At 39.6% G+C, this 27,965-nt stretch overlaps 2 protein-coding genes across 7 annotated transcripts in view; one reads left to right on the forward strand and one right to left on the reverse strand.

The window, feature by feature from the left end:
- The window catches only part of LOC113016344 (rho GTPase-activating protein 6), a 135,368-nt gene that overhangs the window by 66,444 nt on the left and 40,959 nt on the right, over positions 1-27,965 (reverse strand).
- LOC113016343 (zinc finger BED domain-containing protein 4-like) lies at positions 14,183-20,645 on the forward strand. Of its 6 annotated transcripts, XM_026159112.1 has the most exons (5): positions 17,556-19,129; positions 19,227-19,365; positions 19,445-19,676; positions 19,765-19,908; positions 20,003-20,645. In XM_026159112.1, exons 1-5 carry the CDS (start codon positions 18,796-18,798, stop codon positions 20,090-20,092), a joined length of 939 nt encoding a protein of 312 aa, XP_026014897.1. In that variant the 5' UTR covers positions 17,556-18,795; the 3' UTR covers positions 20,093-20,645. The 6 variants fall into 6 exon arrangements, 2 of the variants coding, with proteins under 2 accessions (XP_026014897.1, XP_026014896.1); XM_026159111.1 differs by having other exon boundaries at positions 19,765-20,645; XR_003271215.1 differs by having other exon boundaries at positions 14,183-19,676.

Here is a 27,965-nt window from a genome sequence, read left to right on the forward strand (position 1 = left end):
CAAACTCTATTTATTTCCATATTTCTTAAATTTATCTTTAGTTTTCTTCTCTTTTCATTTTTTACATGTATTATGTTATTAGTTTGCAAATATATGTGTCAGTTACACATCATGCAACACCAGCTGTGTCATTTAAGGTGATTTACTTTACTAAAAGCTCAATTAAGTTCACTTTTATTTATATAACATCAAATCACAACAACAGTTTCCTCAAGGGGCTTTACATTGTAGGGTAAAGACCCTGCAATGATACAAAAAGACAAAAGAAAACACCAACAATCAAATGATTCTCTTTGAGCAAGCACTTTGGCCACAGTGGAAAGGAAAAACTCCCCTTTAACAGGAAGAAACCTCCAGCAAAACCAGGCTAAGGGACCGGCAGCCATTTTCCACGGCTGTTAGAGTGAGTACAAAAGAAAGTTTGAGAAAAACATTTAGCTGAAAATAAAATACAAACATGACTTTAGGAAAAGAAATCAACTAAAATAATACTGCATACTTACAAATCTAGCTAAAATATATACAGGAAATGAAAAAAGTTATCGACTACAACAGCACAAGAAAAAAAACCGTGAAAAACTCAGTCCACAATCACCACTTTGATTGTTAATTACATGTTGTTCTTAAGGTTTTTTCTCTCTTTCTTTCAGATGCTGATCTTTCACCTTTAGTTTCAGCTGCAAGGATGAAGGTGTGAGAGAGAAAGGGGAGCGGGTGGGGGTAAAAACCTGGGCACACATAAACGAATTTACAGCAGGAGTTGCACAAAGAGGCTCCAGGGGATGACCTCAGAACTGGGGAATGTGTGTGTGTGTGAGACAGAAAGAGAAAAAGACAGCACCGTGGATCCCTTCACTCAGGAGGTAAATAGAGAAATCACTTACAAACAAAAACGACTTACAAATTATATCTTGTCAAGGGTTTTCAGACCACATTTAAACTCTAGAGACGATCTTCATCCGGCAGTGAAAAAAAACACACCAAAAAGTTGTTTTTAAGGGGAATTGATCACTCAACATAGACCAAAACCACACACACACACACACTTGCACACACAAAGTGACGACAGCATGGGTCTGGATTCAATCTAGAGGCCTCTATCAACAGACCAACCCACTTGTCCTAAATCACCATACTCTGTCCTGAGGGCCAATGAGGGGGAGAAAGGAGGGATGTAAAGTATTCTGAGTACTAGCTGTGCATTGTTTTAGCTTTCATCTCCATACCACCTCCATCAGAGCATGCTCAAAGCTACTGGGAGGACAGGACTGTTGTTCCGTGGAAATGTTTGTCCTGACAGGATACATTCAAAATTAGATAATACACACTCCCAGAATATTTCTAGCCAGTGCGGAAGATGTAATTCCTGGGGGGTTTATGGCAATTGCGCAATTTATGCGCAATTTATTTAAAATGAGTTGCAATAATGAATCCAGGCTGCCTTTTTAAGAGAATATTCTACCATTATCTCTCATGAGGAATATATCAATCAACATAGTGCCAGAGCTGCTTGTGCAATCATCACAAAATTTAATCCACTGGTTTGTGTTTGTGACGCTTGTTTGTCTGCATAAGCACAAGAAAACAGCTGGAACACATTAAAAAATGAAAATAAACTTAAACAAGAAAATGCAAACACATAAATAGATTTGTTTAACCTAAAGTTAACAGATTTTATGGAGACAGACTTTCACCTGTGGTGTCCTAGCAATGGAAATCTCCAAACTTGGACAAGTTGTAGTGACCTGAAAATGGTGTCAATGAGAAAAAAGACATAACACAAAGTTTTTTTTGATGGCAGGATATTCACATGAAACCACAGTTTGAGCTTCACTAGTTTTATGGTTCCGTATTATTTTTGCAATTTACTTTCATTTGCGCTGATTCATTATGTTTCAGCACCAAACTACTTGGTAAGTTTCAAGAAAAGATCAGGATTTGGTTTTAAATGCAACACAAACACCCTGTTTGAATGCTCATTTTCTAGTGGGCATTAATATTATGCCACTTGCACTATCCCTTAGCCTTCTAGTAGATTAATTTATGGTGTTGTGGAGGTATGTAAGAGATCTCAATTTTCCCCTCCAACTTTAATCACTGCTTTACACTAGTGATGGGTCGTTCGCGAACGAAATGGCTCTTAGAGCCGGCTCTTTGACGTGAACGACGCGAGCCGGCTCCTTATCGCGAGCCGTCACGTGGGGTTTTTTTTTTTTTCTTTCTCTCAGCCTCTCTCTCGCACTTTTTTTCCGCTTCACTCTGCACGCGAGCCTTGTGCTTTATGCTGGGCAGAGTAGGCAGGGCAGGGGCGGTAGTTACACTCAGTAGCACAGGAACAGAGCCAGAGAGAGAGAAAGAGAGGCAGGGACAACAACATTAGAAAGGTATAGTAATCATCCACAACTATTTTCGGTTGCAGATGATAAAGGATTGAGAAAGTTTATTCATGCAGGTCCATATGACAGAGAATATGCATGTTCTTTTAGTTTTCATATTATAATTTATATTTAATTGTGTTGTGGTTTGCAGTGTTTTGTGTTCTTTTCACTTTAAATTTGTGAAAGGAAAAAGCTGAAAATTTAAATAGTTAAAAGTTGAAATGTGAATAGTTGATTTTTGTATTATATGATTTATTTATTACATTTTATGTGGAGTGAATAAATAAAAGTATATTTACGGTGGCCCCTAGAGACAAAGCACATACAAACTTCAAATCACGTACGAACTCTGAAGCATGTACAAACTCCAAAACACGTACAAACTCCAAAAACACGTAAAAACTCAGAAGCATATAAAAACTCAGAAGCACATAAAAACTCAAAACACGTACAAAAGACAACAGAATGCTGGGCGCAGTGTTGAGCCTTTGTTATCTTGTGGCTACACAAGCCAGCAAGTACCAACGACCGGATTTGGTGTGTGGTAATAACAGGTAAATGAACTTTTTTTTAAATTATTTGAATATATATATGAGTGCCTGTGTATAAATACACAAACAATACACACATGCTTTCAATTGTGTAATTTAAGTGATCTAGTAGCTCTGCTTTGGAAGTTCAGTTCATGCTAGAAATGTGTTTTGGAGTTTGTACGTGTTTTGTCTCTAGGGGCCACCGCATATATTTATATATAAACATATATAAATAAAACCACTTGTTTTTACGTTAGTAATTCCTTTTGTGCATAATTTTATATTATTGTTAATAATAAATTAATTAAAGCAACAAAACAACCTGAAGAGCCGGTTCGGAGCCGAAAGAGCCGGCTCTTTTTAGTGAGCCGAACCGAAAGAGCCGGATCTCTAAAAAGAGCCGGAAATCCCATCACTACTTTACACAACTGAACATAGAAAACGCCTAAACCTTCACCCCCTCACTTCCCTTCACCCTGGGTGAGAGTGGAGCCACCTGGTGGTCTGCCACAGTGTCAATTTTAAAAACCTAGGTCACAATTATTGCACAAGATTTCTGGAAAACTTGACTGATAGTCAAAGTCATCGATGAACTTATGGTGTATCTATTGAAATGACCTGCGACATGATTTCCTCCATTGGCTTGTTCTCGAGCTATCATATTCATAAAGTTGGGTGTCCAGCAGTGTCCCAACAATACCCCATTAGCATTTCAGCACTGAGAGGTTAAAAGGACGAAGGGCTGAAGAGACAAATTTTCCACGTTTTTAACAATTTGCCATTAGACTGGACTGAGTGGAATAGTGGTGATCCTTTAAATTCAGTCCACTTATTTAATTCAGTTATTTCTTATATAGTTCCGGTTCACAATAGTGAACCCAACAGCCTCAGAGATATAACACTACCTCAGTTGCTCCATATCTGCAAGTACTTGGCAACAGTGGGGGAGGAAAAACTCTCCTTTAACATGAAGAAACCTCTGGCAGAACAAGCGCATTTGAAGATTGAAAGGCATGTGGACATTTGAAGGGCCTTAATTGAGGTGTATGTTCGTCTACTTTGGACTAGAGATGGACTGATCCGATATTACGTATCGGTATCGGTCCGATACTGACCTAAATTACTGGATCGGATATCGGAGAAAAATAAAAAATGTAATCCGACCCGTTAAATATCACGAAAGCACCTCACAAAACTTGCAACACGCCGTAACTCGCCTCAGAACGTTAGCACGTCGGAGCAGTATGCATCACGTGATAGAGCGGCTGTGGCATGCAGGACCTGTCGGTGGTCTGGATAGCATTTGGAGCTTCGCTAGCAACCCGGCATTTCATCTCCGACAAAGTTATCCCGAGAGAAGTAAAGCAAGTGTGTAAGTCCATCTCTGAATGTTTGTAAAGCATTCCTGCGTTAAGCTTAACAAACGATATATGGAGCGACTGCCTCTTCTTGCTGCTACTTCAATCATGAAACTGCTTAATGATCAGCTGATCGGCTTTTCTGTCGCGACTCCGTCTCTCTTGTTTATTTTTGGCCCACTTTGCACCAGAAAGAGGAAACCAGTGGATAAACAACAGCAGCACGTTTAAGCTTGATAAGCTGTTGTTAGAATTTATTTATTATTACTTTCTACTCGAGGATCTTTTTTCTATGCAGCTGACGGCTGGTAACTGTGCAGGGGCAGATCTAACAAAGTTTAGCCAGGGGGGGCCGATAGGGCATTAACAGGGAAAAGGGGGCACAAAGACATATTTTTCTTTTTTTTCTCTCATTTAAAATGTCTAGCTTTTAATAAATAATTATCTGACACCCAAAGTTTTAATTTGATGTAAAATATATAGAAGTCCATTACTGTATATAGTGACTATTAAGTCTAATATACCCTAGTAAGCTATAGTACTTTTTCCTTTGGGAAGGTACCATCTGTGCAGTCTGCAATTTTGTTGAAGAAAGATGTTGAATCTATTTAATATTTCTTGAAAAATAATTGATTTCTGTGCATTTTTTTTCACACTGCATCAAATTAAGGTTGATTACGTCGATTAAGCATCATGAGGTGGCGCGTGAGGGGTGGTTCCCCATTTTTTATTTATTTATTTTTGTTGTTGCTGGGAGTTGGAACCCTATTAGTTAGGTTGCTTAATATTTACGCTAAGTACTCTTTAAAATACCAGAATAGGGAGGATGGTGTAGGTTTAAGTTTATTAGATTGATCAGTATTGCTGAACTATGAAATATTTTTTTTTTGCATACAGGTATAACAGAATAGCTTTAGTGTAGTTGTTGTTTTAAACTTGAGTATGAACTTTATATAAAATGCAGCAAGATATTTAAAAAAAACAGTTTTGTTGATTAAAAACACTATATCGGATTCATATCGGTATCGGCAGATATCCAAATTTATGATATCGGTATCAGTATCGGACATAAAAAAGTGGTATTGTGCCATCTCTACTTTGGACTAGCTTGACTGGCAGGCAGCAAAACAGAGATGTAAGGCAGAGGGATACAACTGGCACTGTTTCTTCAAAGGCACATACCTGAACTATTTTGGTGTTAATATCCCTGAGCCTGGTTCTACTGTAGGTTTCTTCCTGTTAAAGGAGAGTTTTTCCTTCCCACTGTCGCCAAAGTGCTTGCTCAAAAGGGGTCATATGATGGTTGGGGTTTTCTGTGTTTCCTTTGTATTATTGTAGGGTCTTTACATCATAAAGCACCTTCAGGCAACTGTTGTTGTGAGTTGGTGCTATATAAATAAAACTGAATTGAATTAAAAGTATGCTATACTTAGTGTAATACAGGGACAATACAAAGGTTAGATAGTGATTTCACTTACAGGTTTTTTTGCCCATTAAACACTCTTCAAATTGAAAAAAACCCCCCACCATAATATAATGAAAACTTCTTTGTAAATTATTATTAGACTGTCAACGAAACAATATCATCTGGGTGGAAACATAAGACAAGCAATCTACTGTGTACATAAATTAGGTCTGAGTAATCTCACATCATTTGTTTTGGTAGCTACTGATGACTGATTGATTTAAATTAAGTGGTGGGTTCAGATTTAGCTTTTGCACACATTCCAAGCCTCTGTATTCTTTCTTAATGCTGTTTGACTCATAGTTCCTCTTATTACACCAAGCTCTCCAAACACAGGCTCTCACTATCACATGTCAGCATTCCCTCCTTGAAACAGATGCTTTTGGGTTGTTGTTGTTTTTTACTGGGACATTTCCAGTTGTTGGTTTGATGCACACCACATGAATAATTATCCAAACATGCCGGGGATTGCACATGTGTCGACATCTACATGTTAATCTTCTTTATTAGAAAACAGATTAAAAATATCCAAACAATTACAGATGGCCAGTGTGTTTTTGGTCTTGCTCCAGTTAAAATGTTCTCTTTTGCAAACCAGCCATTGTTGATTCTGTCAGCAAGTAAATGGCCTGAGTGGGTTACTACATGCGTATCAGCCTCAGAAATTTTGATTTAAGGCCAGCGCTTGACCTCTAATAGTGCCATTCACAAAAGATTTAAGTAGGAGAAGCAAACATATGTTCATTTGTGATTATCATACACTTTAAGTTTGGCTTTAAGCAAATAAAACTCCTGCAAAACCTTTTTACATCTTGATATCAAAGCATGCTTACATATCAGAGTGCGCACACACTGATTTCAGCACAGGTTTCTATTTTTTGAATGTGTGCATGGCATGTGCTGTTCAAGTCATATGCATTCCTCTAAGCCTGGGTGTTGTAATTGCCCAGCTTTCAGTGGCGTCACCACACTGACAAAATAAATCCGTTTTTCTTCTTGGTGAAGTATGTTCTCTGTCTCAGTCTGTCAGCACATCTCTGTACATGTTTATCTGTGTCTGTCTCTCTCTTGATGTGACCTTCCAACCTTCCATCCATCTGTCCAGCTTTCTACCTGCTGCTCTGTCAGCGTGTTTGTGTCACTTGGTTGACAGCTTGCTCTCTGTGCATCTATAAGTAATACTGGTTAGGTTGTCTATATGCAAGTCAGGTGCTTTAAAGGCATACATACATTATTTTTTGTTATCTTTGAATCCTCAAATTCATTCATCAGGGATCAATGCCAAAAATAGCTGAAATCACCTTAGAAAAATGATCAAGCTAGAACTATGACAGAAGTCCAGTAGATATAAAACAGTGTCAGGGACAGAGCCCAGTTTCATAGCAAATCATGAAGCAGTCACAAAAAAGCAATATATATTTGTTTGCAGTCACATTTTTATTAGTCTGTTTCTTGTAAGCAGTACCTATTTTGTCCAGATAAAGTGGGTATATTTCAGCATGGCAACCAAGAAAAGAGCTACAAAATGTATTTTTGTAAAACTAACACTTCAGTTTTAATGTCTCATCCTAATCAACCTTGATTTAGGTGAACTGGCTGACTGATGATCTGCAGTGAAAGTAGGGAGAAGTTTGAAGAAAGACTGGAGAAGTTGAGGTATGCATGGGAGAGAAGAGGAATCAGGCATGATTTGTGACAGAATGATAGGCTAAAGGGAGCAACCAAAAGTAGAAGACCCTAATCAAGTCATGCCCCCCTGCCCCCAACAAGGTAGCTTTTATAACCTTGCCTAACCAGGTAGTTAGGTGGACGAGGTGGTACCGAACCAAGAAACATGTTTTTCATTAGTAAATATTAAAAAATAGCTTAAACGAAGTGTGAAAATCTAGGATATGTATGAGCGGCGAAATGATTTGCTCCACCACCACCTACTCAAACATCAAAACAATGCTTTGTTCATCCTTTAAAAGTCACGTACATGGACACTAATCAGTACATATGAAAGGGAACAGATGAAAAATAGTGTTAAGAGGCACAAATAATGGTGGGAAATTGATGTTGGGAAAATACCATAAATATTGTGTCCAGAGACAAATAATTTGATTAGGGCCTTGGTACTGAAGATAATAATATTAATCATAAATCATAGGAGTGTATTTAAAATAGATAGTCAGTGTGCATTTAATTTTCAGACACTTAAAGAAAAGGTGGATGGTTTTGAGTACACATATATATATATATATACAATTTTTTCTTGTGTATCTAACTGTGCAGTTTATGAGTTCTCTGTAATAGCAGGGTACATTGCAGAGATGCTGCATGCAGTTCCAGTACTTTGAACTTCATTTTCCCCAGATTAAATTAAACTGGCCCACATTTATAGCTGACAGGCTAACTTTTCCCTTTAAACATCTTAGACTTAAATTCAGAAAATAACTCATATGGCCTCCAATCATCGTCGCTTCTTGAACGAAATTAACCGCTGCAGGCAGAAGTAAAGAAAAACAAAAAACTGCATGTGTTCTTAGTACTTTACCACCACACTCAAAATGTGTCATAAAGCAGTGCAACTATTAAAAAAACCCAGATCAGTTAACAAATGTAAAACAGCCCCACAGGAACGTTTGTGGTGGTTTACTCGGCGTAATGAGCTTTTGTAATGATTTGTTGTTCATCGTGAATCATGAATCACTCACAGATTAAGTACAGAGAATTTCAGATGCTGCAACTCAATGTGAGGTTTCAGATTTATTGGCTGGTCAACGTATAAAAACTATTTTCATGTCCTGGTGATCACTGAAATTAAATTTCAATAATACTTCAAAATAAATGACCAAGAGTGCTGCTAAGTGGTGGTGAAATTTCTTACGGATTATGGAAGGCTTATGGATTTCATTTCTGTCAGAATCTCATCTGAGGGTTGTCTTAGTACTACCGGCATCTGCATTGTCTGAACCAGCAGTGGCCATGTCGACATGATTTAATGTTGTTTTTGGCTCTGCTCTCACTCCTCTGAGTGTCACATTCTTTAGATGAAAACACTCTTCCATTCAGTTCACCTTTCAGTGTTACGCGGGTTCATGGAACTCAATCAGGATTTCAGTCGACCTTGTAAGATTGTGTAGCAATGTAAGATTTGAGGACATATTCCTAATTTTCATCCATAGTCCCTGTGCAAGGAGTAAAAAACAGAGTCATACTACATATGTACACTGTCAAAAAAAATAAAAGGAACACTTTGAAAACAAATCCAGTGTTGGAGAGTAACGGAGTACATGTACCGCCGTTACGTATTTAAAATACAAAATATGAGTATCTGTACTCCATTACAGTTACCGTTTAAAAAGGTGGTATTTAGAATACAATTACTTTGTTGAAATAAATGGATTACACTGCGGTTTTTTCCTGTTTCATATGTTAGGCTATGCTCGCTCTATTTTTGGTAATTCCACGCCGGTGGAAACCCAAACAAAACACACATTAAGAGGCTCAAATGCCCGTGTCTCAATCTCGCGTCTCATAATGACGTGAAAAAGTTTTTTTTACAATGATTTAATATGAAGGCAATAGCAGAGTGTTACAGGCATCGCCCTAAAGCAGGGGTGTCAAACTCAAATACAGAGTGGGCCAAAATTCAAAACTGGAACAAAGTCGCGGGCTAACGTTAATATTTATTGAAATATATTTATTCCTCCAGATATAAGAATGAATCTTTTCTTATGGATTCAAACACGTTTTGCTGAAAAACTATATGAAAAACTGTAAAAATATGGAACAAGCAAAGCTTAATACTAAACAATATATATATTAGCTAGTGATGGGATTTCCGGCTCTTTTTAGAGATCCGGCTCTTTCGGTTCGGCTCACTAAAAAGAGCCGGCTCTTTCGGCTCCGAACCGGCTCTTCAGGTTGTTTTGTTGCTTTAATTAATTTATTATTAACAATAATATAAAATTATGCACAAAAGGAATTACTAACGTAAAAACAAGTGGTTTTATTTATATATGTTTATATATAAATATATGCGGTGGCCCCTAGAGACAAAACACGTACAAACTCCAAAACACATTTCTAGCATGAACTGAACTTCCAAAGCAGAGCTACTAGATCACTTAAATTACACAATTGAAAGCATGTGTGTATTTGTTTGTGTATTTATACACAGGCACTCATATATATATATTCAAATAATTTTAAAAAAAAGTTCATTTACCTGTTATTACCTGTTATTTTCTACGTAGCACTTTTAATTCTTATCCCTACTTTTATTTTTTCATGTCTATTTAAGTGCTATTTATGACACTATGTTTGCACTGAAGCACCGCAGCAATTTCCTAATGTTGTAAACCTGCTCAACATTTGGCAATAAACCCCTTTCTGATTCTGATTACCACACACCAAATCCGGTCGTTGGTACTTGCTGGCTTGTGTAGCCACAAGATAACAAAGGCTCAACACTGCGCCCAGAATCCTGGAGCACTTCTGTTGTCTTTTGTACGTGTTTTGAGTTTTTATGTGCTTCTGAGTTTTTATATGCTTCTGAGTTTTTACGTGCTTCGGAGTTTGTACGTGTTTTGGAGTTTTTACGTGTTTTGGAGTTTGTACGTGTTTTTACGTCTTTTGGAGTTTGTACATGCTTCAGAGTTCGTACGTGATTTGAAGTTTGTATGTGCTTTGTCTCTAGGGGCCACCGTAAATATACTTTTATTTATTCACTCCACATAAAATGTAATAAATAAATCATATAATACAAAAATCAACTATTCACATTTCAACTTTTAACTATTTAAATTTTCAGCTTTTTCCTTTCACAAATTTAAAGTGAAAAGAACACAAAACACTGCAAACCACAACACAATTAAATATAAATTATAATATGAAAACTAAAAGAACATGCATATTCTCTGTCATATGGACCTGCATGAATAAACTTTCTCAATCCTTTATCATCTGCAACCGAAAATAGTTGTGGATGATTACTATACCTTTCTAATGTTGTTGTCCCTGCCTCTCTTTCTCTCTCTCTGGCTCTGTTCCTGTTCTACTGAGTGTAACTACCGCCCCTCCCCCCTCTGCCCAGCGTAAAGCACAAGGCTCGCGTGCAGAGTGAAACGGAAAAAAAGTGCGCGAGAGAGAGAGAGGCTGAGAGAAAGAAAAAAAAAAAAAAAAACCCACGTGATGGCGATAAGGAGCCGGCTCGCGTCGTTCACGTCAAAGAGCCGGCTCTAAGAGCCATTTCGTTCGCGAACGACCCATCACTAATATTAGCTGTATAATACCAGTAGGCCAGCTCTAATAGTAATTTGGTATGGCTTCGCGGGCCAAATGTAATTAGGCTGCGGGCCAAATTTGGCCCACGGGCCAGAGTTTGACACCTATGCCCTAAAGAATGTAGCCTCATGGGTAGGGATGGGTACCGGTGTCCAGTGCCATTGTGGAACCGGTTCTGACATAAACGGTAGTAACCAGACCGAAAAGCAGCGCACAATTCGGTGCTTTTTTTCCCTGAGAAATCTAGCCAATCACTTCCTTTCCCAGGATAGTAGGCGGGCCCAGGTATGTACGGTTTTTTCTTTAGAGCGGAGCTAAAATGCCGAAGGCGAAGCGCTCGAGAGTGTGGCTGTATTTCACAGCAAAAGATATAAACTCAGCAGCCTGCAACAAGTGCTTAAAGGTAATAATGTGCAAAGGAGGTAACACCTCAAATCTAATGAAACACATGGTGTCGCATAGCGTTTTTTTAAAAGCCGAGAAATGCACCGCATTTGATAACTTGCAGCAAGACAGCACACCTAGCACATCTGCTGCGGTGCCTGTTCTCAGAGTTAGCAACATCCAAGAACCCGAAGAGGAGAGTCCGGCCCCTAGCCCTGCCGCCAGCGTAGCGGAAATGATAACTGATGATGACGATGGCAGCAGCACCCATTCTTCTCTGGGTGAGTATCTTAATGTTGTTCGTGTGTAATTTAAGTTGAGTAGGCTAACCACGTTATTACATTAATGCATGTAAGGTGAACTAGCAAACACCGTCGTAGTTACATGCGGCTGTCTTCTTGTTTGATGGCAGATACTCCCTTCATCCTGGCCAAAAAGGCTAAAATGACGAAAGAAAAAGTGGACGAAATTCACAGGGCAGTGACAAAATTTATAGTCAAAGATCTCCATCCATTTTCAACGGTGGAGTCACCATCATTCAGGTGAAAAATGTTGTATTACTCTGACATAAAAAATAGACTGCATAATACTGTAAAGGTTAGTATGTTCATAGCTGCTTAGCTTTGTAAGTGTTCTCTAAATATTATAAGTAAACTATATTTGAATAAAAGGTGAGCTATATGTTTCTTTTTCTTTTTTGTTTTGTTATTTTTCTTCAATTCAGGGAGATGTCCTCTGCCCTTAATCCGAGGTATCAGCCCCCATCCAGGGATGATCTATCCAACACACTTATACCTGCTTGGTATTGTGTGGAGAAAAGCAACCTTGTAGGAGCCATAATTGAATGTATTGAATTCTGATGATCACTGGGTTTTTATTTGCTTGGTTGTTATAGGAGTCACGTGGGTGCTAGCGGTGACATAAATGGGCGTTGTCAGTCTGTCATTCACTGGTTTTGATTTTGACAGAGAGGAGGGCTGGGTAGCCGTAGTTTTTGTTGACCGCTGCACAACATGTTTCGCTTCGTTATATTAGAGCCTGTGACGTTGTAAGAGTCTGAATCAGGAGCCGATGATACTACTCTGTAAAAATCACAAAGCACTTTAATAAACAAGCAAACAATTCCACCTCTCGCATTATTGCGTAAAGTTGACAACGCGTCAGGCAAATAGGCAGGCTTCATCCCCGGCCTCTAGCGACTGTGGAAGTCGCTACATCTTTAGTCAACAAAAAACGGCATTCTGGAGAAGCAAGCCGCAAGCAGGATCAAAAGAAATCAGATCAAGGAACCTGAAAGACGCCAAGTAAGTGCAGCGCATCTGAATGAGTGAGCCCAGCAGCACCGACACACCTGACGCAATTCTGAGGAGCGCAGGTAAGAATACCTGTGCATGTCTGGTTGTGGAAAAGGAAGCCACATTGCATTAGCGCTGAGATGTTCAAGAGGAGACACTGAATGGAATGAATGTTGGTTAAATGTGCAACGTTTTTGGCTGCGCCCTTGGAATGATGTCTGCGCTGCGTCTTATTAATTATGCTGCTTGGATGACGTTCAAATGGACAATTAAAGTGCCGTTACGTTGAAAGGATTTTATGGTCAAAGTCTATTGTGGCTTCCAGTGGATATATTTTAATGGATGATCACTGAAGATTAAAATAAATAAATAAAAAAAAATCATGAGTCAAGCAGGTGGTGATGATTGTTCCTCTAATCATTTGGGAGAAAAGAGAAAGAAAAATGACTGGAAAGGCATTGTTGAATAAAATCGAAAAATTACAAAATGAATGCAAAATTTATGTCAATAAAATAAAAGGACTAATACAAAAAATGAAAGCGCTCATGCAACACAATGAAAATCTTTCTCAAATTAAGCAGTATTTGGTGGATTTAAAGGCACTGTGTGAAAAGGCTTCAAGTTCACATGTTGAGGTGTCGTCTTTGGTGCCAGAGGAGGAAGTAATAAAACAAGAGGAATGGTTTTCAAGTATCATGAAATACACCAATGTGTTTTTAAATGAAATTCAGAACTGGATAAATCAAAGAGAACAAAATCCTGCTGTTCGTCCAAAGCAAATCAATTTATTGGAAAACAATGTTGCATCAAATACTGAGACAGAAGTGGAGGATGATATCAAGCCAAGTGATAGTGTTTCAAATGTTGAAAGCGACAAAACTACTTTATCAGGATCTTCAACTTCATCTGTTCGTATGAAAGCTGAGGCAGAGTTGGCAGCTTTAATGATAAAGCAGAAATTATTGGATGAGAAACATGTACTGGAAGAAGAGGAGGAACGTCTTCGTAAAAGAAAGGAAAGGCTAAAATTGGACACTGAAATTGCTGAAAAAATGGCTACAATAAATGTCCTTAAAGCTCAAAGTATAACAAGCAAAAAAGGATCTTTAAAAGTTTCAGATGGAATGAATTCATACATTTTCCATGAAAGATCTAAACAAACCCTTAATGTTGATGCATTGGAATTTATACCTCACATTTCTGCAAAACAAAATTCATTGACTAATGCTGAAACTCAAAACAGGAGAAAAGATAAAACCCAGGAATGTGTCATGCAACAAGCCGTGCTGACTGAATCTTCTCAAAATAAGCATCCTCGACAATATTCAGTTATTCCTTCAAACCCATCTGATGCAAATGGACAAAATGACTGTTATACAAATGGTATGGTGGAACCGGAACCACAAAATGATGTTATTGGAATAATGACTAAACAAAATGAAATAACATCACTCTTAATTTTTTGGAACAGTACACAAGAGGCCATGCAAAGGAATTGGTGAGAAGCGGTCAACAAATGAACTCAGATCATGGTTATCGCAAGGCAAAATCACTGTTAAAGGAGCACTATGGTGATGAACAGAAGGTCGCAGCTGCATATCTGGACAAGGCACTTTCATGGCCATCAATTAAAACAGAGGAAGTAAAAGCTCTTCAGAACTACAGTTTGTTCCTCAGGGGATGCTGTAATGCAATGGAGGAGGTGCAGCATCTGAGTGATTTGGACATGCCTTCTAATATGGTGAACATTATTAAAAAATTGCCGTATAAATTTAGGGACAAATGGAGAAGCCATGTTTGTGACCTGCAAGAAAGGCATAAAAGAAGAGCCAAATTTATGGATATTGCAGACTTTTTGGAGAAGCAAATAAGAATATTAACTGATCCTGTATTCGGTAATATACAAGATTCTCCGCTTTCTTTACCAACAAAAGGAATGAGTAAAGCCAAGTATCAAGGCAGACCTGGAAATAAAGGAACAAGCTTTGCCACCACTATGCAAGTTGTGGAGAGTACACCTAAGCCTGCGGAAATGGAAATGAAAAATAATCAGGTTGGAAGGAACGTCTGTATTTGTTGTGGAGGAAGACACATGTTGGACGTCTGTGCACAGTTGGGAAAAATGGCTCATGAGAAGAAGATAACCTTCTTAAAGGAAAATGGCATCTGTTTTGGCTGCTTGTGTATAGGACACATCAGTAAAGACTGCCGTAAGAGGATTTCCTGTTCAAAATGCAGCCGGAAACATCCCACCATCCTGCACAAAGAAAGTTCACCTTCTGAAAAGACTGACAGGAACATGCAACCGCATGTGAACACACTGGTGTCGAGTGGTCTTACAGGGGCTGGAGACCAGGACTGTAAACTGCCCATTGTGCCTGTCCAAGTAAAGTCAAAGAAAGGAAGCAACATTATTACAACATATGCTTTTTTGGACCAAGGGAGCACAGCAGTTTTCTGCACTGAGAGTCTGATGCGCAGACTTCACCTTGAGGGAAGGAAAGGAAACATCCTCCTCAGAACCATGGGCCAGGAAAGAATTGTGAGCAGCAACACTTTATCAGGACTGGAGGTTGCCGCTCTTTGTGGTGACGAATTTCTGGAACTGCCAAAAGTGTACACACAGGAGTCCATGCCTGTACATAAAGGAAATATTACAACACCAGGAGATATTGAAGGATGGGCACATTTAAAACACATAACCTTGCCTCAAATAAATGCAGGAATCGAACTTCTGATTGGAACGAACATTCCCAAAGCCTTGGAACCTCTGGAAGTGGTGTGTAGTGTTGATGGAGGACCGTATGCCGTAAGGACAAGGCTTGGCTGGACCATCAATGGACCACTTTCAGGAAACTGTGAAGCTACAGGTGATCAGAAGCATCCACAAGTTACAGTCAACAGAATTTCTGTTGTCACGCTGGAGGAGCTTTGGCAGCAACAGTTCAAGAATGACTTTCCTGAGAGCAAAGTTGATGAGCAGGTTGGATTGTCAAGAGAGGATCAGAGATTTCTGGAAATAGTGACTAACTCTGCCAAATATGTGGGTGGTCATATCCAGATAGCATTACCTTTTCGGAATGCCAGTATCAGTATGCCAAACAATAAGAAAGTTGTTCAACAACGTCTGCGCTTTCTACAAAAGAGATTTGAGAGAGACACAGTGTTTCATACTGAGTACAAAGTCTTCATGAATGAGCTTCTGGCTAAAGGTTATGCTGAAAAGGTCCCGGAAGAGGAGATGAATCGCAATGATGGCAAGCTGTGGTATATACCACACCATGGTGTTTACCATCCGACCAAGAAGAAACTCAGAGTTGTGTTTGACTGTGGAATGAGTTATCAGGGAACATCTTTAAACTCCCAACTCTTACAAGGACCTGATCTTACAAGCTCTTTAATAGGAGTGATCACAAGATTCAGGAAGGAGCCAGTTGTAGTTATGGGAGATATTGAATCCATGTTCCATCAAGTCAGGATTCCAGCTGAAGATAAAGATCTATTGAGATTTCTCTGGTGGCCTAAAGGTGATCTGGAACAACCAACATCTGAATACAGGATGAATGTACATCTCTTCGGGGCAACTTCGTCACCAAGTTGTGCCAACTTTGCACTCAGAAAGTGTGCGGATGACTTCGGACATCTCTACAGTGAGGAAGCTGTGAAGAAGTTGTTGCACTGTTTTTATGTGGACGATTGTCTTGTGTCCGTTGAAACTGATGAGGAAGCAGTGTTAATGTACCACGAGTTGGTTTCTTTGTGTGCCAAAGGAGGATTTCTGCTCAAAAAGTGGATCACCAACAAGCCTGCAGTGCTGGAATCAATTCCTGAAAGTCATAGAGCCACAGGAATGAAAGAGTTGAACATGGAATTGGATTCCTCAATGATCAAGCGAGTTTTGGGCGTGGAGTGGTGTATAAAATCAGACTCTTTTAAGTTCAAGATTGTGCTCAAGGACAGACCGCTCACCAGAAGAGGAATACTTTCAATTGTCAGTTCTATCTATGATCCTCTTGGAATGCTAAGTCCTGTGGTCTTAACTGCTAAGAAAATCCTAAGAGATCTATGCCAGGAAGGAATCGGCTGGGACGATAACGTACCAGAGCTGTTTTCCAAAAGATGGTTAACATGGCTCCAGCAGCTCCAGCTATTGAGCAAGTTTGAAGTGAGTCGTTGTCTGAAACCTGATGGATTTGGAGAAATCACGAGTGCTCAGTTGCACCATTTCTGTGATGCCAGTGAGGATGGGTATGGAACAGTGACCTACCTGCTGATTGAAAACATCTGTTCAGAACGACACTGTGCGTTTGTTATGGGAAAGGCTCGCGTTGCTCCTCTTAAATCCTTTACCATCCCGAGGATGGAGCTCATTGCAGCAACCATGGCCAGTCGATTGGATGTACTCTGGAGGAAAGAGCTGCAGATGGAACTTCTGGATTCTGTGTTTTGGACAGATAGTGCTTCTGTTCTTAAATACATCAGGAGTGAAACTTCAAGATTCAAGGTTTTTGTGGCCAACCGAGTTTCACAAATCTTAAGAGTTTCATCTTCCTCGCAATGGAGATATGTGGACACTGCCAGTAATCCAGCAGATATGGCCTCAAGAGGAGTGAAAGTCGATGTTTTTATGAAGAATACAAAATGGTTGTCTGGGCCTCAGTATCTTCTACAATCTAGGAGTGAATGGCCTGTCTACCCAGATGACATCAGTCTGCTTGCATCTGATGATCCTGAGGTAAAAACAGTTGCCACAGTGAGTGTTGAACAAGCTGGAGAAAATTCTGTTACTCGCTTGTTTAAACATTTTTCTACCTGGAGGTTCACATCACGGAGGAACCTGGGAGCGACTGATAAGACTGGTTCGCAAAGTACTTAATTCCGTAATGAAAGTACAAAACCTGGATGAAGAAGGTCTTCATACTGTACTTTGTGAGGTTGAAGCCATCATTAACAGCCGCCCAATTACCAAAGCCTCAATGGATCCTAACGACCTGGAAGCTTTGACCCCTAATCATCTTCTTCTGTTAAAGACCTCACCGATATTACCACCAGGAGTATTCCATTCCACTGATATGTACACACACAGAAGATGGAAACAAGTCCAATACATGTCTGAATTGTTTTGGAAAAGATGGGTGAAGGAATACCTACTACAGCAACAGGAACGTCAGCGATGGATTGGAGTAAAAAGGAACCTCATCGTGGGAGATCTGGTTCTTATCATGGACAGTTCGGCACCTCGAAACTCTTGGCCAATGGGACGTGTGATAAAGACTTTTCCTGACCGAAGAGGATTCGTTCGTCAAGTTCGGATTAAAACTCAGACTAGTTGCCTGGATCGACCTATTACCAAACTGTGTCTACTGCTGGAGGCAGATCACAGTCAAAGACTTCTGGGTCCAATTATCAGACTTGGATTGTATTTGGACATAAAATGTCTCTCATTTTTTTTCTTTAAAGATAGACTTTAAGATTACCTATAGGATTCCTGCGGGTAATATTGAAATACAGTAAATGCTTGACTTTTCTCTGCATGTTTTATGTCTCCTACTTGGTTAATTATGGGTAATTATTAGAAGGGATCCTAATAATTAGGGGCTGGTGTGTAGGAGCCATAATTGAATGTATTGAATTCTGATGATCACTGGGTTTTTATTTGCTTGGTTGTTATGGGAGTCACGTGGGTGCTAGCGGTGACATAAATGGGCGTTGTCAGTCTGTCATTCACTGGTTTTGATTTTGACAGAGAGGAGGGCTGGGTAGCCGTAGTTTTTGTTGACCGCTGCACAACATGTTTCGCTTCGTTATATTAGAGCCTGTGACGTTGTAAGAGTCTGAATCAGGAGCCGATGATACTACTCTGTAAAAATCGCAAAGCACTTTAATAAACAAGCAAACAATTCCACCTCTCGCATTATTGCGTAAAGTTGACAGCGCGTCAGGCAAATAGGCAGGCTTCATCCCTGGCCTCTAGCGACTGTGGAAGTCGCTACAAACCTCATCCAGAATTTGGCACAGGTTAACAAGGTCGCTATCACCTGTGATGGATGGACCAGTATTGCTCAGGACCATTTCCTCACAGTGACTGTTCACTACATCTACAAAGGCAAAATGAAGCAGAATGTGCTCAGCACTGAAGCAGTTTATGAGTCACAAACAGGTCCAGTTGTCGCTAAAGAAATATCAAGCGTTGTGGAGCAATTTCACTTGGGAGGGAAAATAATTGCTGCCACTGTAGATAATGCCTGCAACATGGATGTTGCTTTGAAAAAATTGGACTTTTTAAAAGTGGGATGCTTTGCTCATACCCTCAACCTGGCCGCACAAAAGGTGTATGACATTCCTGCAGTTTCGAGCTGGTGTGCCAAAATCCGTTCAGTTGTGGTGTGGCTCAAACGTTCATCCTTGAGCAAAACTGTGCTCAGAGAAAAGCAGCGAATCCTGAGTAAGTAGCACATGCAGTTACATATCAAGAAGTATTGTTATTCATATTACCTTTTTTATAGTAATTTAAAATATGTTTGTGTCTATCTGTGCTTTAGATTTGCCAGAGCATAATGTAATTCTTGACGTTAAGACGCGCTGGAATTCTCTCTTCCTAATGGTGGAGAGATTTATGGAGCAGTTTGATGCAATCCAGGTAGCTGCTCTGGATCTGAGGAAGCCTATGGAGAAGGACAAGTAAGTGAATGACATGAGCATCACTTGCAAGAGCTAAATAACGTCATTTACCTTTAACATTGTGAAAATTTTTCAACAGACTAGAAAGGTTCACGCACACTGATTTAATCAAGGCAGAGGAGTTTATTAAGTGCATGCAAGTCCTGTACACGTCAACTATGTGTGTCTCAAGTGACAAGTCACCCACATGCAGCCAAATCATCCCCATCCTGGCCAAGCTGGAGGCACATTTCAGCCGATGTGATGAAGACAGTGTTTTCACCTCTTCAATAAAAGAGAAAGTCTGGGGTAGTCTGCAGAAAAGATATCAGGTATTTGCAGACAATGTCAATGCGCATGGAAAATAGGGTTACCTTTTTTCAGTATCAGCTCCTATGTTATATCTTGTTTTACTTAAAGGATGAAAACCTTCAGAAATTTCTGAAGGAGGCCACGATGATGGACCCACGTTTTAAAGGCAGGCTAGATGGTGAGGCAGCTACTGACATCTGGGACAGGTTGGAGAAGGCAGCAGTTGCAAATGCCACAGTAGCAGTTGCGCAGGTATTTTCATTGTGTGTGTACAATCTTGTCCTTTTGCATCATGATGTAGTTTCTATGTTGAAGGAATGCTCTTTTACTATCTGTGTGTCCATAGCCTCCCACTGAGGACCCCAAAGCACACAGCGAGGTGGATGATGCTGACATGGACAAGCCAGAAAAATATGAAATTTCAGATTTTTTCTAACACAACCACTACATTCTAAAAGTGATCTTTATTTATTTTGCAAACCTCACACATCTTTTTTTGTTGTTTTTCAGCTAAGTAAGGTCCAAAAGTCACACTTAGAAAAGCTGTTTGAGGATGAAGACAGAGAGCTTCAACAGGCTGCTTCTCAAGCGGGTAGAGTCCCCTCAATCACAGAGCAGGTACAGAAGGAGCTTCAAATATACAAAAGACTGCCAGGAATTACCTCTGGACAAGACCCTGTGGCCTGGTGGTGGAGTAAGAGGGATACACTCCCCAATTTATCTGCCCTATCAGAAAAATACTTGTGTGTCCCAGCCTCATCAACGCCTTCTGAAAGAGTTTTCTCTTGTGCTGGGCATGCCATCAGCCAAGAGCGATGCCGTATAGCTCCAGAAAAGGCTAATATGATTATCTTCTTGCAAAAAAACTGCTAAACATCACAGGTTTCATGACAAAGTTTGTTTTCAATTGTTTAAGCACTGGTTCCAAAGACGTTATGTTTTATTGACAGAAAGGGCTAACTTTGTTATAATTTTGCTTAAAAAAATTACTGGGGAAAATAAAAACACAAGAGGTTTTTGGACGAAGTTTGTGTTCTTTATTCTTTAAGCACCGGTTCGAGCACCGTTTAAGCACCGGCACCGTTTCAAAAGTACCGTTTTGGCACCGGTATCGGATAAAACCTAAACGATACCCATCCCTACTCATGGGCAGTGCAGTCCGTGCTGCAGGGAGAATGGACTGCCATACCTGTTATGTGTCTGTGAGCGAGGGAGGGAGAAAAAAGAGAGTGGAAAAGTACGAGTTGTCACTAGAGCTGGGCGATATAAGATTTTTTCATATCACGATATGTTTTTTTCATTTCAGGCGATAACGATATCTATCACGATATAAGCCAAATAACTATATTTGTAAGATTTAAATGTGCCGTTGCTCACAAGTAAAATGTGAAATAATCAGCAGCTTGTTTTTATTTAAATATTTATTTCCCATAATAAGTTCAACAGGGTAGATGTACTTAAGGAACATGAGACTTTTTCAGATAAATAAAGGCAAATATTGCAAAATACATAAAAGGCAGCCGCTAAAGCGTTTAAGTTTCAAAATAGAACAAACGAAACAGACGACTAAATTGTCAATTCCACTTAGAAACAAAATATTAATTCTAAAAATAAATCTTAGTTTGTTTTACAGAAGAACAGACAAAATTGACTAACTTTTGTCAATATCAAATAAACTGAGAACTAAAAGGAAATTCTCAATCTCTCCTTGTTGTATAGTTTAGCTTTTCAAACAGTTTTAACAGTTACTTTAGTCTGACAAAAGCCGAATGACGAATTAGCGCTTCCAGTCAGAGACTGAGGCTACGTCCACACGTACACGGGTATTTTTGAAAACGGAGATTTTCCGTTTTCGTTTTAAAAAATAATCCCGTCCACACGTAAAGGCAGAAATGAAGGAAAACGCTGCTATGAACATGCCAAAGCAGCAGGTGGCGCTAGATTCCTAACCGTGCCTAAATGTTGGCCAATCAGAAGTCTAGAAGCCTCGGTGGGAAAAAGTAAACAAAGCTGGGGCATAGAAGCAGAGCCGAGTCGTAAGTGTGGAGGGACAGTAACTGTGTGTATATGTAAGCATTTAAACACTGCAGAGAGTAGAATTAACAGTAACAGTATTGTAGAAATTCATTTCACTGAAACAATAACGTGGCGCACAGTGTGACGTCAAAAAATGCGCACACCTTTGACGCTGCGTTTTCTCCGTTTTTCTAGTCCACACGTAAATGCAAAAACGGAGTTTTCAAAAATATCCACCCTGGCCGGAGTTTTTAAAAATCTTCGTTTTCAGTGACCAAAAACGCCGTTTACGTGTGGACGAAAGGTGCAAACACATAGAAAAAATCTGCGTTTTCAAAAATACCCGGGTACGTGTGGGTATTGAGCATGCACCAGTTTATTGTATTTCCAGACTTGCTTTCGGCACAATTTACAGTGCACACTACTCTGTTTTTTGTCAGACTTGAAATAGCCAAAATACCTTCACACTACGGAACTTCTATGGCTCTTCCGTTTGACAATCTCTCCGGCATTGGAACCATCATCTGTTTTCTCTTCGGTAACCTTCGGTCACGCTCGGTTGATTTTTCTAGTCGGCACACTAATTTCCTCCATTACCCGGGCGGTACGGTGGCTGGCTGCTTCCCAAACAAATACACATGTGCGGCTTGGCACTTGTGCTGTACGTAACAAGTCACGTGACGTGACGCTGCGGCTGTGATTGGTTCGGCTCTGCGCTACTTAATTTGGATTGGCTGTTTTTTTTTTTTTGTTTTTTTTTTGTTTTTTTAAGAGGACAAGAGCGGCGAGGTCTATCGCGATAGGTTAATTTTTCTATCGAGAAAAAGTTATATCGCGATACATATCGTTATCGTTCTATCGCCCAGCTCTAGTTGTCACCGAGCAGAAACGGGAGCTGGAAGCATTTAATAACCACTGCAGCCAAAAAGAGTGCCTGACGAGCCCAGTTGTAGGTAAGCTATTAAGACTCGACTGTACACTGTGTTCGTGTTTTCCTCTGAAACAATAAGTTCCGTTGGAGCAGCCTTTCAACGCCTCTCTCTGTCTCTCGCTAGTAAAGTTAACCCAGACAACAAAGTAAAGCTAGTTTTCAGCTACAAGCCCGACACGAACCCGACGTATTAGCCAGAGGTCCCTTTACTACAGTTCGGAGCCGCGGACCTGTTTTATATATACTGAATAGTTTTCTATACGAGATCACTGCAAAAAGTGCAGCCTTACCTAATGTCCACCCTACTGTTACTCATTTTATATTAAGATTTAAAAATCTAGTTGCTACTGGTATGGCGAGTAGCTTTCAGCAATAGTAATAAATCACACAGCAATAGGACATTCATTAGTTGTAAAAAACCATCATAATATATTAGGTAATCCAAAGTATTCAGAATACATTACTCTCATTGAGTAACATATTCTGTAATACGTTACAGAATACATTTTGGGGCATGTATTCTGTAATCTGTAGTGGAATACATTTTAAAAGTAACCTTCCCAACACTGAACAAATCAAATGTGAATGGGAAGAAATCATGCTGGATATCTGCACCAATATGTACTGGGAAAAGATTTCACACTGATGGAAATGATTCAACCTACAGAGGGTGAAAAACGATGTGGTACGCTAGTCCAGTTTGCTAAAATTTCATTGCAGCAACACGAAATGGTGCTTGTTTGCATGTCTGACAACGTCTGCTGCCACCAGTGACACTGACCCCAGCTGAATGTAAAACTAGTGAAAAAACAGTCAGAAAAGATGAGGAGGGCCTTTACCTGTAAAACCATTCCTGTTTTGGAGTTGTGTCAGTGTTGCCTCTCTAGTGGAATTGTTGTTAATTGCATTAACACCAAAGCAGCTGAAACTGATTAACAACCTCTTCTGTTATTTAACTGTCAGATCAGTGTCCCTGATGTTTAACTGACTTATTTTATTTCATTTACCCTAAACCACTGTTCCTTAATAAAGATGTACAGTAGAGTTACTCTTACTGCAGTGAGTCATTTCAATATTAACTTCCCATTGCACAGGAAAGAGAAGCAAAGTAGGTCATAGGATATGATGGATATTTTTACTTATAAAAAATAAACATTATTACTGATCAATTCTGATGTGCATTATGTAGTTGAGGTTTGCAGGGAAGAAGGGAAAACATAGTGAAACAGAGTGAGATGTCCACACAAGTTACCTACACAATCTGTTTAGAAGTATGACTCAAATGATTAGCCAGTGCGCTGCACTTTCTACGCTGTTGTTTTACATTGGAGTTATTATTATTTCAGTTTTTCTGATTTTATGTTAACCGGCAGCGGTCACGCAGTGCTCAAATCCATGACAAAAACACAACCCGTTTGTTCAAGTGCAGAGTATAATCCTTCTCTGTATCATAAAGGCTGCTATCTCACAAACAGATACTTTGTCTTTCAGCTCCTCCACCTTAATTCGCACGTGCACACACGCACGCACGCGGACGCCAGCAGACACGCTGTCCTCCACCTCCCACGCCTCCTTAATGTTTTTTGCCACAACAGTTGCCATGGTGTCTCGGCTCGCCCGCTGCGCTGGACAATAACAGGGACGTGTGTGTTTCTGTGATATCGTCTATACGCATGTGTCAGCATATAATAGGACGCGCTAATGTTGTCTAATAGTGCAGCTTATACCCAATAATGTGCTGTGATTCTTCACAAGGTAATTGTATTTGAATACATTTCTGTAAATTTGTGCTGTGTGATGTATTTGGTGGCTGCAGGAAAGTCAGAAATAGCCTGCACTTGTTGCCATAGCGCCACAGTAGAAGCGTCTGGGTCATTATGGGACGCTGGGAGAGTGACATGACATCAGCATGCTCACATGGGCTGAGATTGGAGATACAAAGTCACAGGGTTGGCGGTGGTTCTTAACCACACATGTGAGCGATGAACACTACGATATCACATATTTTCTCTTTTTTGGGTGTTCGAAAGACTTTCCCACAAATTCAAACATTCTTCTTTTATAGAAGCTGACAGTACGTGAAGAAAACAGCAGCCCCACGCGTGCTATAATACGTCAAGAGAGCCACCATAGCAAAACCTTACTTTGTCTTCTTGCCGCTTGTCGCTGACACAGTTCTGTCTGACGTGGGAGGTTCGGACCGGCTCTTGACTAACAGCCGTTAAGGAGATTTTCTCCGGCGAGCGAATATCCAGAGACGCTCGAGAGGAGGGTTTGGAATAGCTTGAATAGTAGAATAAAATGTTCACTGACTGATGTGACGCAAGTGTGTTTGTTCAAGCCTCTTCCAGCAGAAGGATAGCTTCACTCTCTGCACATTTATCCAAACACATCGGATGGGCCCTTGTGTGTATTTGTGCACCAGCTTTTGTGTGTATGACTCTGCCATCATGGATATCTGAGATCTGTTAGAGCTGAAACACTGGATGTTTGGACAGCGTTTGAACTCGTTTTATATGAATTCACACAAACAAACCTGTCCTGATGCTTTAAAGTATTCTCAAGTCTTCTTGAGTCTCCTCAAATCCCCTGTCATTCCAAAGATCTAAACATTCTTGTAATTGTGTGGTCTTGAGCAACAGTCCTTAGGTTTTATGAAGGTCTTTCAAAGTTTTTCTTTGGACTTTGGCAGCTTTTATACTCATTTTCAGTCCAGTCCTTATACCTGACAATTTTCAGAGGAATGTTCCTTTGTCTGTTACGCCACCGGACACTAATCCATGTGTCATTCAAGGATAAAAAATGTACTTACTTAAGGGATAAAAGTTTTGAATCTATACAATGGGCAGGTTCCTACTTAGTACTTTTCTACTTGTGCACTCAACTGACTTTATACAACTTGTCTCATTTACATGGTTGCATCAAACAGCAACTTGGAGTTCAGCATTTTCACCAAGGATACTTTGGCATGCAGACTGGAAGAACCAAGGATCGTACCTCCAACCTCATAATTAGTAGCTGCCATGCTCTACCTCTTGAGCCAAGGCCACTTATACATTGCAGATAACTAGGCAAAGTCTAAGTGACTAAGCAATCTCTTGCAAAAGCATGCAAAGCATGTTGAATTTACAAAAAATAAGCCATAAAAGAGTATTTCTGCACCAACAAGGTGTTCCAAAACAGCTATTAACTGAAAATTAACAAAATTTCTCTAAACAGTTTCTTTGTCTGACATCTTGCACTCCAAATCTGCAAGTAGAGAGCCATTTCAGCCATCAAAACACAATGAAATCAAATTAAACAGTTTTGTATTTCTTATAATGACTTAGCAGTATACCCTGGGTGTTGGTGGGGTTAACATCCAATCTGATCCTTGCCTGCAAATGTATTTGCTTAATGTTTCCATTTGGTTTTTGAATTACTAATCATACAAGCACCAGGTGCAGAAGCACGGACACAGACAAAAAAGGAGCTGAATGGCTGTTACTAACATACTGTACCTGGCTCCCGTTGCCTGTATTGTTCTGCTTATTTTCACCACTATGATAATCAGCTCAGTCTGGTCACTGCCGCACTTTCCCATGCAAATCAATTTGTCTCATAAATTTGAAGGTATCAGGTGTTTGTTTATGCCAGAATAGGCCAAAGCCTTCTGTGAAGGAGCTAAAACAAGGAGGTATCTTAGAGACTGTTGAGATGAGAAATACTTCCCTCCCTCCTCCCTGGAGTCATATCTCTTTCTCTGTCACGCCTACCATCTTCTTTCTTTGTGTTTAAAGTCATCCATCTCTCTTCTGTGTGCTGTGTTTGCAGTACACCCTGGCCCACATCTTCCGACAGCAGCTTCTTTCATTTGAAGAATGGAAAACAACAGGTAGCATGAAGCAGAGCAATGCCACAAATGCAATTAAAGCCACAAGAAGACAAATTTCTCCAGCTTAATCGAGTCTGCTGCGATGATAAAAGTAGAAGCTGCAGATTTCTCCCTTTGGTTAGGCCTCCTGTGGACTTTGAACTCAGTTTTACTCTTATGTTAATAACAAATTAGCACAAGTGACACTGCTTTAGCATACCCGTCAATTGTGTTTATGAGAGTGTGTGCATTTGCATGTATTTGGATTCTTTGCATTTTTCCAATATTCCCTTTTTACAACTATGTGTGCATTCCTACACTTGCAGGATTGCAGGATCAAAGAACATGCTGATATGACCTGTACAGTATATATTTGCATAGCTGGATACACAGAACATAGACGTGTGTGATCAGAGCAGCATGGAAGTCACCTGGCCTGAAGCATATCAAACGGTTACCAAAGTCAGAGCGAGCGGCCTCAATTCTTCTCAGTTCATGGTATAAATATTTAGCCTGCTGTATAAACACAGCAGCGTTTGAGAAATGTGCTGTTCACAAATGAAAGCAATGCTTTTATCCTTTTACTGATAATATGGGTGAAAGACAAAACTGTTGATTCAACATGTGCAGCTATTAAGTATGTGTCTCTGCTACACTGTTAGCAAATTATCAGGCTTTATCAGAGATATTATGCCGTTTTGTTTATGTGTGATCCAAATTCGCCACACAAAGAAAGCTCGGAGTGTTGTAAAATTCTGCCCTAAAGAAATACATCGATTTTCCCCTCAGCATTTCCACTTCAGAAGTACCTGATACGCCTGTCCATGCAGAAAGGCGCCTAGGGTAGCAACAGTGTGCCACTGTGCTGTCTGCAGTCTATAGCTTATTTAAGATGTCCTACAGATGCATACATTTCTGTTAACTATTAAAGAATTACAAGTATCTTTTTAGGAAAAGAACAATAATTTAGGACAGTGCAGTTTGTAGGACGCAGGTCACACAGATACTACTGTGAAGAAGATATGTTGCAGCGTGAGCTATGTCTTATAACGTCCTGTGTGACGTTATAAGACATAGCACATTTAATGGATTTGTGCCTCCCGTGCCTCTGATAAGGACAAGCAGAAGAGAATGAATGAATGATGGATGGGGTTGGTTATTATTAATAATAATAATAATGATGATAATAATAATAATAATAATAATTTAACTAGTCATTCAGATGTGTTTATTGAGCCTTCTCACAAAAAAACATAACAAATTAAATATCAGTTTGTACTGTATATATGAGGTCCTTTTTCTATTTTAATTGATCACTGATGTGTAAAAAATCCCAATTCATGTCCATGAAAATGGAAAAAATTCATTCATTTTCATGACTATTTATCCTAACTGCCAAGATAGCTAACTGCCAGTTATGATAAATAAAAAGTAATTGATATAGAAAGTTTTACCAAATAAATTAAATTGTGTGTTGACAATAATTATGACAGCTCCATAATGTTCAAA

Source organism: Astatotilapia calliptera, chromosome 23, assembly GCF_900246225.1.
Source record: "Astatotilapia calliptera chromosome 23, fAstCal1.2, whole genome shotgun sequence".
Lineage (NCBI taxonomy): Eukaryota > Metazoa > Chordata > Actinopteri > Cichliformes > Cichlidae > Astatotilapia > Astatotilapia calliptera.